Source organism: Pocillopora damicornis, chromosome 5 (assembly GCF_964200805.1).
Source record: "Pocillopora damicornis chromosome 5, jaPocDami1.2, whole genome shotgun sequence".
In the NCBI taxonomy this organism is placed as follows: Eukaryota; Metazoa; Cnidaria; class Anthozoa; order Scleractinia; family Pocilloporidae; genus Pocillopora; species Pocillopora damicornis.
The window spans coordinates 14,035,835-14,053,367 of NC_142674.1; the positions used below are offsets into that span (position 1 = coordinate 14,035,835).

General features: G+C 37.6%; 1 protein-coding gene across 1 annotated transcript; it reads right to left on the reverse strand.

Moving 5' to 3' along the window:
* Positions 1 to 1,515: 1,515 nt before the first annotated feature.
* Positions 1,516 to 17,526, reverse strand: LOC149045474 (fibroblast growth factor receptor 1-like). Its single transcript, XM_089205908.1, has 18 exons — positions 17,499 to 17,526; positions 16,915 to 17,088; positions 15,954 to 16,229; positions 14,825 to 15,148; positions 13,955 to 14,218; positions 13,540 to 13,821; positions 12,003 to 12,251; positions 11,427 to 11,672; positions 7,767 to 7,877; positions 7,397 to 7,406; positions 6,636 to 6,826; positions 5,752 to 5,868; positions 5,188 to 5,372; positions 4,217 to 4,336; positions 3,708 to 3,784; positions 3,538 to 3,578; positions 2,464 to 2,560; positions 1,516 to 2,081 (listed from the first exon to the last, which is right to left on the reverse strand). The coding sequence occupies exons 1-18, from the start codon at positions 17,524 to 17,526 to the stop codon at positions 1,973 to 1,975; spliced, it is 2,901 nt and encodes a 966-aa protein (XP_089062034.1). The 3' UTR covers positions 1,516 to 1,972.
* Between the last annotated feature and the right edge of the window lie 7 nt (positions 17,527 to 17,533).

Genomic DNA, 17,533 nt, shown 5'->3' on the forward strand with positions numbered 1-17,533 from the left:
TACAATGGATCAGAACATTGATAACAGAGGCATTTACAACTTATCCTTCTGTTGCATCTTGAAATTATCGATTCAGTTAAAAAAATGTTGTTTCCTCGAGTGCTGGTGTATTTTATAACTGCAAAACATCGACAAATCCTAACTGACTCCTTTGTTATCGTGACGACAAACTCGAAGGTTCCCCTAGACAAACACGCAGTTCTAAACAGACCCATAAAGCATGCGTCAAAGACGCGACCAGCTATAGCTTCGTCCGTAATTGTGAAAAGTTGAGAATGTGGATATCTCATTCAGTGATATACATGAAGATGCTATTACATAGATGCAGCCATCGCCTAAGTCTGATGACGTCATCCAAAAGCTTAATGAGGATACAGAATGGTTTCAATCTAAACTGACTAGATAATCAATAGATAGTCATAAGATAAGCCTCTAATATTTTTATTGCAGATGTTAAATAGAGTGTTTTACATTATCTTAAATACAACTTGTTGTGTTTGGATAGCGTATAAATTAAACGCTCGTACGTGCTCTCATTTCGTCCAGTTTTTAAAAAAGCATTCCATTTACCAAAGTAAAATTGTTTCCGTCTGCCACAGCATGAACCCTTTACAAGGCGTTTTTTTTTCTCATACGAATCGAAAACACTTAAGAAAATATTAATTTGAATTAGCTCACACTCTATTAAGACTGTTCTCTCCGTTTATGACAAAAGCATTTGATACTAGCAGCAAAATGGTAAATGTCAATAACAATGCTCTCGCTTGTTTTCAAATAAAGGTAACTTGATAGTTAAACAAATCACTAGAAGTGATGCAATATGTAATTTAAAGAAGATACTTCGTTAAGTGATAAGTGCTAGTTAATACCTCACCACTAATTCATTACCAAACTACAAAATTTTACCAAATTTCATATCGCCGTTAGGAGATCTCTTAATAGGTCTGCCTGAAACAAATTTACTAAATAGTTTCACAATACAACAATGAAAAGCTCGCCAAGTACAGCTATCGGCATAAACGAGCCGTTTTTCAGGTACGTTGTTTTTTGTTTCTTTCTTTGTTTCTCTTCTGATTTAATCGATTACGGAAGTTTAATTCATATCTATCCAAATTTTGTTATTCTGAAACCGATTAAATTATTTATTATTGGCATCCTTTAAGAATTAATTAATTGGGTTTATGCTTTTATTATTATCATTTTGTTAATCAAGGACAAAGCTTTCACACATTCTTCTAATATTAATATTGAGAGAAATTTAACTAACACAAGCGTACACTTAGTTTAGCACCGAGAGGTGACGATTATTTACCCTAACGACGGTCACTGGCACTTCTTCCCAATCCCTTAGCTGAGGCCTTCTTTGCAACTTCCTCACTTGGTTCTACATCTTCATCTCCGAGATCTTCAACCTTCTTTGCAACTTCCTCACTTGGTTCTGCATCTTCATCTCCGAGATCTTCAACCCTGGAGTATTTTGCCTTGTCATAAGCGCCCATGTCAAGAAGTTCCAAATATGTCTGAAAAGAAAGTAACAAATGAGAGTTACACATTAGCCGCACAGCGTTAAATACAGTAAAGTCGTGCTGAAAAGTGCGATCACTTCCCCGGCGTACTGAGAATCTCTGTGGTTTAAAGTCGCGGATATACCAAGCGAGTTTCTTATTTCCTCTCTGAAAATAGTGAAGTTGCAAGTAGGTGAATAGAACTGAGCCGATTTATGCCCTGGGGACGATCACAACCGACGTAGATATCAGAAGCAGCCAACAAGTTGAATTACTCGTAAATGGCCTTACGGGCTGCAAAATGTCTCTCGCCAGGAGTATGAAAGGTCTCAGCTGAAGCTTTCATAGAGCGAATGGAAATAAAACCAATGCTAGCAAATATTGCTTCCAACATATGGGGGCAAGGTAAGAAGTTTGAAAAGTTGAATAGTCTTTAAAATGCATAAAATATTGGGAATTTGTCAATTCTAGAGACAAACCTCTTCACGAATGTATGTGTCCATTCTTTGTCGCAGGCTTTCAAAAGGAGGACGGAAGTCAGGATTTCGATTCCAGCACCTTTTCATTATATCATACCTGAAATTTAAAAACGATGATCTACTCTTAACTACTTACTAATGGACTATGCGAGGAATACCAATAAGGTCCTCCTACAGGAAACTGTTGTTGAAAATAGTATAGGCAATAGTTCAGATTTTTTTTGGGACGTCGAACATATCTGCACTACTTCACTCGCTCTGATGTTTTTTAAATACATTTTGATGTCATAATTGTCCACGCCGTATCTCAGCTGAATGCGGTATGCTCCTGGTTGACATTCACGTAACAGAAAGCTTCTGATTGTAACCCAATTGTTTTATTGCAAAGATTTCAGCAATGAGAGCGCTAAATGTGTTGTCTTCGATCTAAGGTTATTTTTAGGAACACGATGGTATCATACTAGAAAAGTGCGACTCACAGTTTGTTGTCAACATGATCGGGCTTTGGCATCTGATATCCCTTTGTGACCTCTGCAATCACCATGGCTTCTGACCATCTGTCGTACGGAATTCCTCCTGTCAATGCATAAGGACGAGTGTATGTCACATTCCTGAATGTATCAACTCTACAATGACCGTGGCTGAGAAACATTGTTCCTTCTCGACCTCTTTGTATGAGGGAAGCCATCTGCATGTACATTTACATAGCTTGATGATGCTCAAATCAAATTTTGCTGAATGCAGTACTGCAGTTTAATATTTCCTTTTTTCGGTCCGAGTTGATGTTAGTCTCTGATAATTGAATAATGCTTAAGCCATAGACTTATCGTTTGCTTTGCATTTACTGAGATTAACAATCAAAATAGCTTGGTGAAACAGAAAATTAACTCTGAAGTGTAAATTAAAGTGCTATTTAAACCCATGAATAACCCACAGGGCGTTAGCCCTAATAAAGGGAAACAGGGAACCACACGAGGCAAAGAAAAAATCTTTTGACCTCGGTGGGAATCGAACCCACGACCTCCGGATTAGATCTACCGTTACTCTGCCGACTGAGCTACGAGGTCGCACAGAGAAAGTCGGGGACGATTTAGGATGGTGATCATCATTCAACATTCAATCAAAATAGCTTGTTACATATTAATCTATATATATATATATATATATACACATATATGTATGTATATATATATATATACGCATCGGTTCTCTGTTACTCAGAGTTTCGCGCCTAGGCGCTCGTCAGTTCTGTCTGTCTAAGTTCTGTCTGACGAGCGCTTAGGCGCGAAACTCTGAGTAACAGAGAATCGATGCGTCCTCTTTGATTCTTTCACTTATATATACTCAGCTCTGCTACCACAGCATTGAGCACTTTATGCCAAGGTAGACTCTACTCCGACATTTATTTATATATATATGTGTACGTATGGCCAAGAAGTATGTGAAAACAAATCTTTATTAAATAACAGTAATTAAAATAGCATCACTTCTATAGCGCATGCACATTGCTGTTCTAAGCGTTAAAGGTATTGATTGAAAATAAGTTAGCTTACCTAGGGTAACTATCTCATACAGAACGATTCCATAGGACCACCTGACGGGAGCATATCAGAAATATTCTACAATTAATCGCTGAGAGAACTTCGGACGTGAAATGATAAAGAAAAATCCAAAGGTGATAGGTTCGTTAGGTTGGCGGGTTGATATACATAACTATACATACACGTCACTCAGGGTGGAAAGTCCAGCAAGCTCTCCTAGCAGAATCTCTGGTGCAGTCCATTTGATTGGCAAACGTCCCTGGAAAATCAACCGATAAATGATTTCCGTACAAAACTTATGTCTCTTTTTTTTCAAAGCCATCTTTAAAAAATATGAAGCTACATAACGTAAATATGTTAAAATGTGAAAAGAAAGCTACATTTGTCGTTCCCTTATCGGTCAATCCAAGGTTAGCCTTCGTAAAGCGGTCACGGAAAACAGAAAATGTACCTTCTTTCGCGAGACTTTCTACGAAAAAAATTAGTGAAATTGACAAATCCCGATGCCCGGAGTACCTATCCTGTTAAATAACTAACTCTGTTTTGTTTTGCTTTTTTCTTGTAAGTCAAAGTGAGCTATGAAACCCTGTTGATAGTCCATGTACATTAACTTTATATAGAGAATATGCTAACGCTTACAACTCGTTTCCAAAAATAACCGCACTGAAGCAACAAAAAAAGTGTTTTCTACCTTTTTGGCATTTCCATGGCCATACTTGAAACTTTGATATGCCATACCAAAGTCCGTCACTTTGCAAACATAGTTGTTATCGAGGAGAATGTTTCGAGCCGCCAGGTCACGATGGATAATCTACCAGAAGATAAGAAGCCAGAATATAAAGGTTAAGAAACGATAGGTTTTTATAGTACAGCGGCGAATCCAACATCTGAGTATGTTTGAACGAAAAAAAGGCTCAAACTAAGGTAGCCCTATATAATGTTGTAATGCTGACAAAACCAAGATTTCTACTTTCTTTATCAAAAAATTGGATTTTTTTACAACTGCGAAAATAACGATAATGATAATAATGATAAAGATTATAGTCATAACCATGCTAATAATCATAATAATTATGATAATAAAATGAAATTTAGAAGTAGTAAACCAACAGAGGACCCTTTGTGTTCCAAAAAAGAAAAAGACAAAATTATTTAATCTTTAGCTTTGTTTCTTTTACAGATTTCTAAGGAGTTCCATTTTTACCTTTGTTTTGTTTTTTTTAGGTGTCGCAATAAGGTTTTATATATATATACATATATATATATATATATATATATATATATACATCGCTCTACTCCTATGTATTGAGCACTGTTTTACGAAAGTCAAATTTATACATATATGCGCTATCAGTGCATACGCGACCTTTGACAATTGCATGGGTCTGTTTTTTTACGCTTAATTTTACACCATCCCAGATAATCATAGCTGGGATTTTTTGAGGCGCAGGAACCGAATTATTATGAACCTTATTTTCGTTTCTTTTGGCTCTTTTTTTTTTTGACATCTGCGCTGACCTACTAATGTCAACAAAGAGGTTTATCTAACCCAAAAGCACTCATAAATGTTGGCCAAAATCCGAGCTATTGAAAAATAAAAAGTTTAAATCTCTGAAAGATTTTTCTGAGTTAGAATTGACATGTGACAAGTATTCTACTTACACCTCGCGTTCCAAGAAACACCATGCCGGCGGCGATTTGTTTGGCAAACAACACGAGATCGTAGTTGTTCAAATCCTGAGCTCTTCCCTCACCAAGATAAAACCGATCCCTCACTCCTCGGCATTTTCTGAGGTAACCAAGTAGGTCACCACATGGCAAGTACTCCATGATGAGTATGGGGTGAACTTAAGTGACGTATCAAAGATAAAATTACTGATGGCTTTCTTCATAAAGCAGTTTAGCTTACACGAAGGACTCATTCTTTTAGGATCTACCTTCATCAGAATTTACTTTCAAAAATTTGCAACAGGTTAAAGGGAGAAAGTCGGTTAGCCCCGTTAACGAGATTTCAAGCTATCCAACCGAAATCTTAATGAACTGTCGATGGATACATACTCTCGAAGAGAAACAGTCTGTTTACCACAAAAAAAAATAGACGAACTTGGCTCCATTAACATCCTAGTTACGGATCTCATGTTAAGAGCTCTCAAGAGGGTTCATTCAGCATTTATAGTATCGTTAATAACATATACTCAGAAAAGATGCTGTACGCTTAGTACTTACTTTCTGTCGTAACGCAGCCCATGAACTTTACAATGTTTGGCGAAACGTTTTCACCGATAAGTTTCCCCAGCTCAATTTCTCTCATCAAACATTTCCTTCCTTCCTCTCCAGCAGTGGCTACAACAAAAGTATACTTTGATAGAGACACATTCTGATTAATACACTTGTTGCATGCAGGTTCAAGCCAGAAAGAATCCGGTAGAGTTACAAACCTTGCATCTTCTTATTACCGTTTGGATGATAATTTTCGCAGCTAGGAGATTGCCCAACTCACTGACCTCAGCCATGGCTGAGTTGACTATGAGTATAAAGGCCGAATTGGAACCAGTTGAGGTTAAATCCTACCAATTTTTCTTACCTTCTTTAGTTTTGCCGTCACTTCAGATGCTTCACATCTTCCATTCGGTAAATGTCTTTTGCCAGCGAAAAGCACCGTGTAATCAGTCTGTTAGACTGCCCACTCCCACTCGGGATAATCAGTCACTAGTAAGTGGGGAATAGGTCCAAAGGGAGAAAAAAATTCTACTGGATTCAGCAGCGGATCTCCCCCCCCCCTCCGGAGGAGTGGGGTGTTGCGGATATTAACCCATACTAACCCCCTTCTAACCTATGCTTGTGACCTTTTACACTACTTGTTGGAAACAAGAATTATTGCAGGACCACTTTTACGATCAAACTGGTTGATTATCTTCTCTGTTTGTTTGCTCCCCCCCGCCTTCTTCTATTTTTTCCCGCGCGTAACCTTGAGTGAAGAAGATGGGGGTGTGCGTGGGTCGATAAGTAATTTTGGACCACGCCTTCCCCCCCCCTCCCCAAATGAAACATTTTGATAACCACCCCAGAGATCAACATATGTATCAATAGAACAAATTGAAGGTGCTTACGCGTGAAACATTTAGCGGCCACCGTCCGATTTCCAGGTTGTCCATTTGGTGAACTCAGGAGAGCTCTCCACACGGCTCCAAACGCCCCTCGTCCAATGACGTCTTGTAGCAGGACACGGTTCACCGCAACCTCCCACTCATCTACCTCTGCATTCAATGGCTCCATCTGAATTGCCTGCTCTTGGTCAGGACTAAATGTAGAAAATCAACCTTGCTTACTTTCAGGTTCAAAACAAAGAAAAGTGATAAAAAGAAAAGAGAAATCAGAGAGTAAAAAAATTCGTTTGCCAGGATAACTTGATTGGCGAGATAATCTCTCTTGCCGATAGTGAGAGAACAATGTTTTCATTATACCAAAAACATGAATTATTACAAAACATATTAGTAATTGTTGTTATTTAAGTACACTATGTCAATCGGATGTTTGTTAAAACCAAAAAAGAAACGGTTGGTTTTAAAATCAGAAATTTTACTTATTTAATTAAATTTTTTTTTGCATTTCGATTTTTATTTCAAAGTATTAAATCTATGGATTAATCTAACTGAAAATATATGGAAGGTATTAAAGAGATAAAGAAATTAAATAAAGGAACTAATGAAGCTGATTCTAAAAACACACAATGAATGTTAATAATGTATCACAAACACGATGAGCACGATAAAAGTAATTACTGCGATATGATTTTTGTTATCGTCATCATGCAATGGGGGATTTTTTTCCCGATGAATTTGATGAATGGAAGGTAAAGTAGTTGACTTACAGAGCCATAGCTGCAATTCCAAATAATGAATTAAGGGAGATAAAGAAGGAAAATCTTTTCATTAATTTATTAAATCAAATATTCTAATAAAAATTCTGTGTAGTGGCAGGAAATTTGAATCTGCACAAATTAGGAGTGACGTGATATTTGCTGAATTTCAATTATTATCAATACATATACAAATGTGAAAAACTCTGCAATTAGCAATTTTTGGCCGCACGCGAGTAATTCTTCTAAAAATATCTCTTCTCTTAGACTCGTAGCTCAGTGTTCCCCATCCCCCCAATAGACATGTTTAATAAGTTTAAACATTTCCTTCTTTTACTTTCAGACAAAGCAATCTGAAATAACGCAGAAAAATGGACGTCACCTGTCCTTCGACGCTTGCGGAAATACCAGGAAATTAGCGAAATGACAACCGCTGCCGCCACTGATCCGCCAATGTAATACCATAAAGTGTTGAAACTTTGCACTTGCTTAGCTAATTGTGTAAGGTAGATAAATGACCATTAGACAAATCTCGACGGTAGTAAAAGTACTAATAAAATTCAAGTTGTTTGAAATAGCTTTGCCCATTATTTAACTCGTGATTGACACCTGCTCTTTGAAAGGAAATACCTGAAGTTCATAGAGCGATGTAAGGTTACTTCATGTAAATGGGTCAGTTGACCTATATTTGTTTCGTCTTTAACTGATAAACAGTTTTCATCTATTTGAAAATATATTTCTTAATCAGTAAAGTTGTATTTTCTTAAGACACAACGGTAACACCAACTTACCTATGACGTTTATTTTTACAAAGGAACGGGCAACCATACCGGGCTTGTTACGTGCCTCACAAGAATACACACCACTGTCCTCCTTCACAACTTCAGTTATAGCAAGTTCACTCATTTTTTCATCGAATCGTGTATGAATCTTTGCTCTTTCGGGTGGTGAGTTTCCATCTTTTTTCCAAGTTACATTTATTGTTTCTTCGTTGACGATGCAGGCCAATGTGAGATTGTCACCTGCTGTGAGTGCTGGATACTTGCCTGGAACAACTTGAGCAGAGGCTTTTCCTACTTAAAGAAAAAGGCAATAGATTAAAATCGTGGTCCACATTTGTCACCCTCAACGTCAGCAGCAGTTCAGTGTCAGCGTCACATCGTCGTCATCGCCATGGTTATCGTCGGCATCATCATCACGGTCAACGGCAGCGTCAGCGTCATCGCAATCGTCATGGCCATCGTCATCGTTATCGTCATTATCATTAAACTTACCGTAAACACGCAGTGCTTTGCCCATTACTTAACTCGTGATTGACACCTCTTTGAAACGAAATACCTGAAGTTCATAGAGCGATGTAAGGTTATTTCGTGTAACCATTTACATGAAATAACCTTGCATCGCTCTATGAACTTCAGGTATTTCGTTTCAAAGAGAAGGTGTCAATCACGAGTTAAGTAATGGGCAAAGCTATTCCAAACAACAACAGAAAATAAAGCAAATACAACTAGTTCCTCTGCAACACTGCGTGTTTACGGTAAGTTTAATGATAATGACGATAACGATGACGATGGCCATGACGATTGCGATAACGCTGACGCTGCCGTTGACCGTGATGATGATCATTAAACTTACCGTAAACACGCAGTGTTGCAGAGGAACTAGTTGTGTTTGCTGTATTTTCCGCTATACACTTGTAAGACCCTTCCATCCCTTTTGTGACGCTTAAAAATTCCAGGAATGATACTCCATCGCGATTTATACCAAATGGCAGCTCAGCATCATTAAAAACCCAGACTAATGTTGGTGTTGGCACACCTGAGGCTCGACAACTGAAGTTCACAGAGTTTCCTTCCGTAACAGACTGGTTGATCGGAGGTTCTATAATCTGGGGAGATACTTGAATTAAAAAAAACCCAAAATTAATAAGGTTTGCATAGTCCATTTCAACCCCATTTAGCCAACCTTTGATAAAACGACGAAACAACAACAACAAAACATCAAAACAAAAAAAGTGATGTTCAAGCCTATTTTTGACTAAGGTCAATTTTTTCGAAAGGTTTTCTTCTCGTTCAGCATAAAAATATATTGTTTAGCCTTAAGTTGTCCCATGAGTCCCAGTAACATTCATCCGTTTCTTTTTGGTTGTTGAGTGTGATGTTAATACATATATGTTCAATGAATATCAGTTTCATCTTTTAACAATATACATATACATATTTATAATAAAGTTCGAATATAACGCGCGCTGTCATTGGTTGAAAGAGCGTGCTCTATGAGAGTATAGAGCATAGAGCGTAGCTACAGCTGTCACGCCATCTGCCAATTGTACTGTGTTCGAGCTTTTCCGGGACTTCTTTTTAGCTTTTTTCCGATAATTGAAAGTGAAATTTCGGAACTGAAGCGAGCCGGCAAGTAGCAACAGAAGAATCAAACAAAGGTTTGTAAACATACTAGGCGCCGTAATTTACGTTATTAAAACGTGAGCAGATACGAAAATCCTCAAAGGAAAAACAAAATAAACATTCCGAGTTTTAAAGATTTTCACGCTCAGTTAAATTGCAAGCTTACGTACGGTAACAAAAATCAAACACAGCTAACATTCGAAAAGTATATAAAGTTCAGTGTTCAAAAACAAAACAGAACAAAACAGAAATGATGAAAAACATAACCAAACTGGCATAATTGTTAAAATTCATACTAATCATGACGGTGTCTGAGCGAATATGATCATGCTAAGTTCATCGCGGCTCGCTCATCATGGCGATCTCCGGTCATCACAGTAAAGCAAGCCTCAGAAACTACATCAGCCACCCTTCGAGTGAAAAAATAAGAGCTTGCTCTGATATCCTTTCCGATACGTTGAGTGGAAAGTCACATAAGTCACTGCAGCCGAGTTTTGCGGCGCTGCCATCACGAGCGATCTTCATGTTCCGGTGAATTTGGCTGTCGTTCATTCAAAAAATACTCGCCTTGAACAGTTTGTTTTCGACCTTGTCATGTGAAAAAACTCGCGTGTTTTTATGAGCTATAATTCGGCTGAAGTTCACTGAACATTTCACTTCAAGATTCTGTATTAGAGACTTAAAAACTTCAGGCAAAAGTGTTAAATTCGACTTGCCGAACTATTTTAGTTTGTAAACTATCGTAGAATGCGAACTTTGATGGTTTTTGAACTTTGATGGTTTGACACTTTTGACAGCTGTAGTCTTGTACAGCCAATCAGATTATTTGAACCATTCTAACAAGGATTCTTATTGGCTTATTGTAGCGTGCTTTATGAGAGTATAGAGCATGCTGACGACATTGTTGTTCGCTTTGGAAATAAAGTTTGTTTTGAAAATTGAAAGTAATGCTTGGGTAATTTAACCGATTCTTTATTATAAAACAAATAGAGAGCACTCAAGAAGTGGGAAGAAACACTCGACTACGTCTCGTGTTTCTCCTTACACTTCTTTCGTGCTCTAGCTGCTTCCTGCGTGCTTTATAACCGAACAGAGCACAGTCAAGGCTTCTCTATTTGTTAAATAACATATGCATTCTGTAATGTAAAAAGATAGGAAATCCGTCATTTGACGTATCCAGATTGTGCGTTTTAACATTAGTTTAGGGATAAAAACATTGGAGTGGATCACAGGATTTTCAATTGGTCACGGATTTAGCTTCATTTACAATCTGGGTGTGTGTAAGTCAGAATCAACTCTACGTGATCAGGTACCCTTTTCTAGGAAAAAAAGAGTACTAATGTTGATAATTTAAAATAAGTGATATGAATGTTCCTTTAAAATCTCTCTCCAACTTCAATCCTTAATATTTAGGTAATGATACATTCAAAGCCAAGTTGATGAACTACCTTTAACACCTATGAAAATGTATCATAAGATCATGACTCCTTAGTTCCTTGGTCGTCGATATTTTTAAAGGAAATGGATGAAAAGAGAGAAAAAAATAGGTCTATTTAAATTTTGCTTAAGCTTAAAAAACATACGCTTTGGTAAGTTACAAGTTTGATAAATGACATAAACTACAACATAGAGTTTACCTGTGACATCAATCCAGAAGGAAGAGTTTGCTTTTCCATAATCATTCTTAGCAGTACATTCATAAAAGCCTTTATCTTTAAACTTCGCTTGTCTAATAACTAGGGTGTTGGTTTTATTAAGTAGCACTCCATCCTTGGTCCAGTTGACATATACTTGTGGGTCACCTCTCAAATAACACTCTTTTGTAAATGTGGAATTAAATGCAATGATGAAATTTCTTAACTCATCACTAACACGGGGTGGAACTGCAAAGTAAGCATATAAATACAAATTACAAAATTATAAGCCACCCAAAGCCTCCCCCCCTCCCTCCACCCGCAAAAATAAGAAATAATAAATATAAAAAAACTAATAAATAACAATTTAAAAAAGAAGAAATCGATGCACCATTTTGTGATCATTTCAAACAAATGCTTCCAAAAACCATGTTAGTCAGGCTATATTACTAGCTTAGCCATGAAACCATCATATTTTTAGAGCAGGAACAAAAGAACAAGTGTAAAGACTTTCCAGTTCTTCGCAATAAATAACTAATCAAGTTGTGTAAAGAAATACTGTACACTTGACGAACACACCTTTTACAGAAATGTCAATGTCTTTGGTGTCAAAGCCTGCTGCATTCTCTGCCTTACAAGTGTACCGCCCTTCATCCCCCTTTGTTATCTCAGAAAAGAAGAGAGACAAACTCTGTCTGTGCAATGTATTATTCTTGAGCCAGGTGATCTGTGGTTCAGGCCGACCCTCCACAACTTTACACGTCAAGTTCACACTGTTTCCTACTATGATGAGATTGCTTGCTCCAGAAATATCCACTTTTGGTCGAACTAGGAGGTAAATAAAATAACATGTCCTCGGAAAATCGGAGGTATTCCAATATCATTTACACAGAACACATTAAACGCCATAACTTAACATAATGAACATTTAATAATGACACTAGCGCTTTATATGAAATATAATCCTCTGTCAGATCGCGGACATAACTTCGTATTGAGGTCTACATACTCCTATTATCTCGGACCAGTTTACGAAAGACAGAAGGCGCAGCCATGGAGAATATGGTCTACCCTGTTATCGCTATAGAGTTTTAGGAGCAATCGATAACCTTATCACCCTATAATCTTGGTTCGCGAAAACGCTGATAGTTTGCTACAGCATTTGAATAACCGAAAGCATTCCATTCACTTCACTGATGTTATAAATAGTAACAAGTCACTCGCCATCCATGGGACTGCATCTTTAAAACAAGAGCCCGAGGTTAAAAGATTCCCTGTGAGTAATGCGAAGTTTACATCAGCGGGACATGCAGTCCTATGCAAGTAGTGGTTAAACGAGTAATATGACAGATCGAGAGACGACATGCTTAGGCAAAGGCCTCTGCAGTTTCAGAAGACACCTGGAAACCACCTGCTCTAGACTGAAGTAGAGTACATTGATTGTGATCCCATTATTATACACGCAGGGTAAAAGAGGCCATCCACGTAAGACTTTGCATGTTACAACATAAATTGGACATTGGGGTAGACATCCCGGAAACATGGATGCGGACCACAAGAAACACAGAACATAATAACTTTGCGACAGTGGACTCCGAAAGAACATTTAATCAAAGTGTGGCAATCGAGGCCTGTGTGGGATTCTAGCCAATCACAGTCAAACAGAGTGTTCATAAGGTCATGCATATCTACCGACCTTATAACACGAAGAAGACACAATATGCAGTCAAAAGTCACAATCCACATCCAAAGTAACTTAATTGCGAGATAAACGATTATAATGCAATCAGAAATTGAATTCGTCACCATGACCAACCGAAGTCGTTTTAAGCACATTACCAGTTTGAAAAGAAACTATAAGCTTCATCAAAGGGCACTTACTCTGAGTTATGGCGAGGATACTACATTGTTGATAAATAACTTAAGTATAATTTCTTTTAACAGGACACCCTACTTTAGAACAACCGTAATGAACAAACATATCCACGATAAAATGTCGCCTCGCATGGCTGCGGATATGAACAGCGAAAAGGTTTTGAAACTGAGTAAATTAAATTCATTACATTTGAAGAACTGACTTTATGACTTTCTATATATTATATCATTGGTCACTCACTTATAACTGTCACTAATATATTTTTATCTCTGCTTGTGACCCTCTGTAGTCCTTTAGTTTGTTTCATGGTACAGGTAAATGTTCCATTGTCTTCAGGCTTTACAAAACCAATACGCAGGCTGCCGTTGGATACTTGAGTGAATCGTCTCGGGTCTAAGGACTTTCCTCCTTTCTTACTCCAAGAAATCTGTGGACTCGGTGTTCCATCAGCACTACAGCTTATAATGCCAGACGTGTACGCAATAAAGGTTTGTTGGTCCAACGTCTTTTGAGTAAATCTTGCTGTTGAAAGCAGTAATGAAAAGCACCAATATCATAGCTATACTGTTGAAAAGTCAGAAGTGTACTTGTCTTACATGGCAATGTCCTGCATGTTAAGCCTATTTCTACAATATAAAAAAATGTGTTTTCATACCATTAATGTAGACAATGTAATATTGAACATATTCCAATCTCTGGCATTCATATATTCCTCCATCAGATAGCTGCACGTCATCAATGAACAGATCACCATTGTCTTCAGCCCTGATCCTTTCAGAAGTAGAGTTTGTTATTTCAAGCTTTTGCCCATTAAAAACCCACCTAGCATGAGTGGTTTTACTGTGTATAGAACAGTGAATCTTTTCTCTGCTACCAATATCAAAATAGAGTTCATCTCTTTTCAACCCTTTCTGGTTTTCTGCAAAAAAAATAGTTCAGTTTAGAAGATTTTATAAAAATAAATCAAATTTTTTGTACTTAATACTACAAGAAGAGATAGAAAAGTTGAATATATTTGCCTGTGCTAAAGCTTAAATTGAGAAATGCTTTTAACAATGTCGTATTTTAAACTTAGTTACAATACTCCAAACAAAATCCTGTTAGCCATTAGGTAACCCTTAACTGAAGTCAGGTGATCTTATGAGCAGTCACATCACCTTCATGAAAGTCATGTATACCCTAGCTAACATCATTTCACCTCAAGACCAAGTTGAATCAGCTATAAGGAGGGTAAGTTCTTAAAGAAACTGTGACGTTGCGTCGGTGGGGAAGTATAACACCCGCCAAGACGAAGGGCTAACGCTCGAAATTTAGCTTTGGAACTCTTTACGGGGGCAAATTTATATTATCAACTCGGTTGATAAAATCAAAATCATCTAAGTCATTTTAAGTCGACTCATGTTACCCTTAAACCAAGTCATGTCAACCTTAACCCTAACCCTCTACTTTAGAAGGTCAGTGGGAAGAAGAAAGACAATCACGAAAATCAGAATAACTAATCAGACCTAAAAATTTAGTTGCTTACTTGGTTGACACAACGCTTGAGAGCCCTTGTCATCCGCTTGACATTGAGGTGGAATGTTTAACTTTCCATCGATGCGATCGCATGATGCAAGTTCAAACTCCTCTCCAGTGCAAGAGACATCGGACATTGCAAAAGGTATTCCCTCAGCCTTTATGTCTGACCCAATAAATTCCGCTAAAGCCTCTTCAAAGCCAAGTTGACGACAAATAACTTTGACATCATTAAAGTCCCATTTATTCCTACATATCTTTGCCCATTTCCCCTTGTAAAACACTTCCACTCTTCCTCCATGCTCCACATTTGCGCCATTCAAGCGAACAGGAACTTATGGAATTACAAAAATTTTAATCTATTAAGATGGAAAATACTGGTTATCAAGAATCAAGAATGCCTTTAAATCACGAAAGGATAAATAGTTCATGCCAGTCTAAGTGTTTAGTTTTAAGGGAAATTCTGGGTGTAAATTATTCAGTATTCGTACGTTGGATGTATCGTTCTTTGTCCGATGTAGTTCACGACATTTACATAGTTTCCTTGCAGCGATGTTTTACGACGAACATCTTTTACATTGCTTCGTGACTGTGCTTTAAATTGTGAAACAAGATTTTTTTTAAAAAAAATGTTGGAACATTCAAGACGTGTCTTCTTAGCCTAAAAGCGTTTACTTTCGGAGAACACAATAGGGTGATTTACATTTTAAATTAGAACGTCATTTTTAAAGCATTTCTCATGCAATTATCAAGAAAAAGGCATTTAGTTAAGTATAAGTAGGGTGAAAATTGTAAAATTCCTTAGTTGCACGAAAGAGAAAAAAAAAAGGAAACTAGAAGGATGTAAAAGTTTTAAGGAAGCTTAGTGAAGGGTTTAGAGGTTGTGAAGTTCATGAAACCGAAATGCATAACTGCGCAGTTAGGTTCTTCTTTCGGCAGCAATTCAACTATAATCGTCTAAGGGCGTAAACAAACCCGCCAGATTTTTAGCGATACATACCTTTTTAGAACCTAAAGATACCCGAAGATAAGCAATCATTGATCTCGGGAAAGTTTTAATCTCCGGAGTGTGAGTAAATCTATCAAGTTACCATCTTAGGAGATCATGCGGATATTAAATGAGTGCAATTCATTATTACCTTTGCAAATTTGTTGTTTATGTTCCAAATTGTTTTGACATCTGGTCGGAATGGTACAGTTGTAATCGGTGGACATCTCTGAAGCATTGCCACGTTCTGCGTACCATGTGTAATTAGCAAAGACGCCGTTGTCATAGTAGCCCATGGCCATGCAGGTTGAATTTTCATCTGCTTCATCCCATTGACTGGTACAAAGCTTTTGCCAACTGCTGTTTGAGAATATCTTCATTGTACCGACAGATGGGTTCCTCTCTGTTTCAAATCGCAGGGGAAATTCTTCAAATATTAAAAAAAAACAATAGATAAATAAGGATAACAGTAAACAGCGTGGACTAATTAAGCTTAGGTAAATTCTTGTGTCGATGATGCCGCCATATAATTACCTGGTAACAGTAGTCCTTGCATTGCTGAAAGATTTCTTTTCAGTTTATGGTGGAAGAATTTCCTGTTTAGCTAAAATGATTTTCTTTGCCAGCTGGTCAATACCAAAACTGAGGCCCTAGCATTGTCAAACATGTTTCTTGTCAGCAGATGATAGTTAGCTTTACCGGCTTGACTAGAAAAGTATTGCTCACAGACAACCAAAAGAAATTCGTAATCGCCATTGTGCATATAGTGCCGACTTCTTACAGAGCGACCACAAATATCAGCGAAAACTTGTGCCAAGAATTTAGTACCTATTGTAGTACAAATGATAGTGGAGATTTGTTTTGTTTCTTTAAAGTAAAGCATGGTGAATTCCGTATAGGTACAGAGTTTGTGCATTCATGAAGGATTTCTGACTTATAATGAACTTCTGACTTTTGATAATTTGAGAATTTCACATACTTTGCCTGGATGATTATGTGATTAAAGTTAAAACTCAGAAGTTCCATTCATTTGTTCTTATTCTAACTTTTATTCCTGTATTTGTTCTTTTTTTCATCCACTGAAATCAGAAAAGCTGCAATTTGTATGTTACCTTCTTGGCAACTGGACATGTTGCTACATTCTCTCAGCAGTGCTCCGGTCCCATCGCAGTGTTTCCCACCATATGCTGGTTCTGGATTGGCGCATTCTCTCTGTCTGGTTTGTATACCACCAACTGGCTTGGTACAGATACTCCAGGAGTTCCACTCACTCCAGCCACCATCCACTTACAAAGTTTTAAATAAAAACATTTGATAAACAACCATAGACGACATGTTTGGATCATTTACCCAAATAAAGTATGTAAGACAGTGGTGCAGTCTCTATTTCTACTTTTATTTATAATTACTTCGAATGCTCAAGTTAACATTTGGTTACGGTAAACTCATTAATTTGGTATTTGGCGCGATGTCGAAGGGTTTGCTATGAACTTATCGAGACACGCTTCTGAGAGCAAAAACATAACTCGAGAGTGGTATTGGTGAGGGCCAGTGGGTTGGGGTCCAAGCGAGCAAGATGAACGTGAAACACTGGGAAGGTGTCCAACATGGATGGGTTGACGGCTTCGTCTTGACATGGGTCCGGATAGATAGTCTGCTAAATTCAAGAGAGAACCTTTTCTATACACAATAGTACAATTGTAACGCTGTAGGAAAAGCAACATCTTTTGC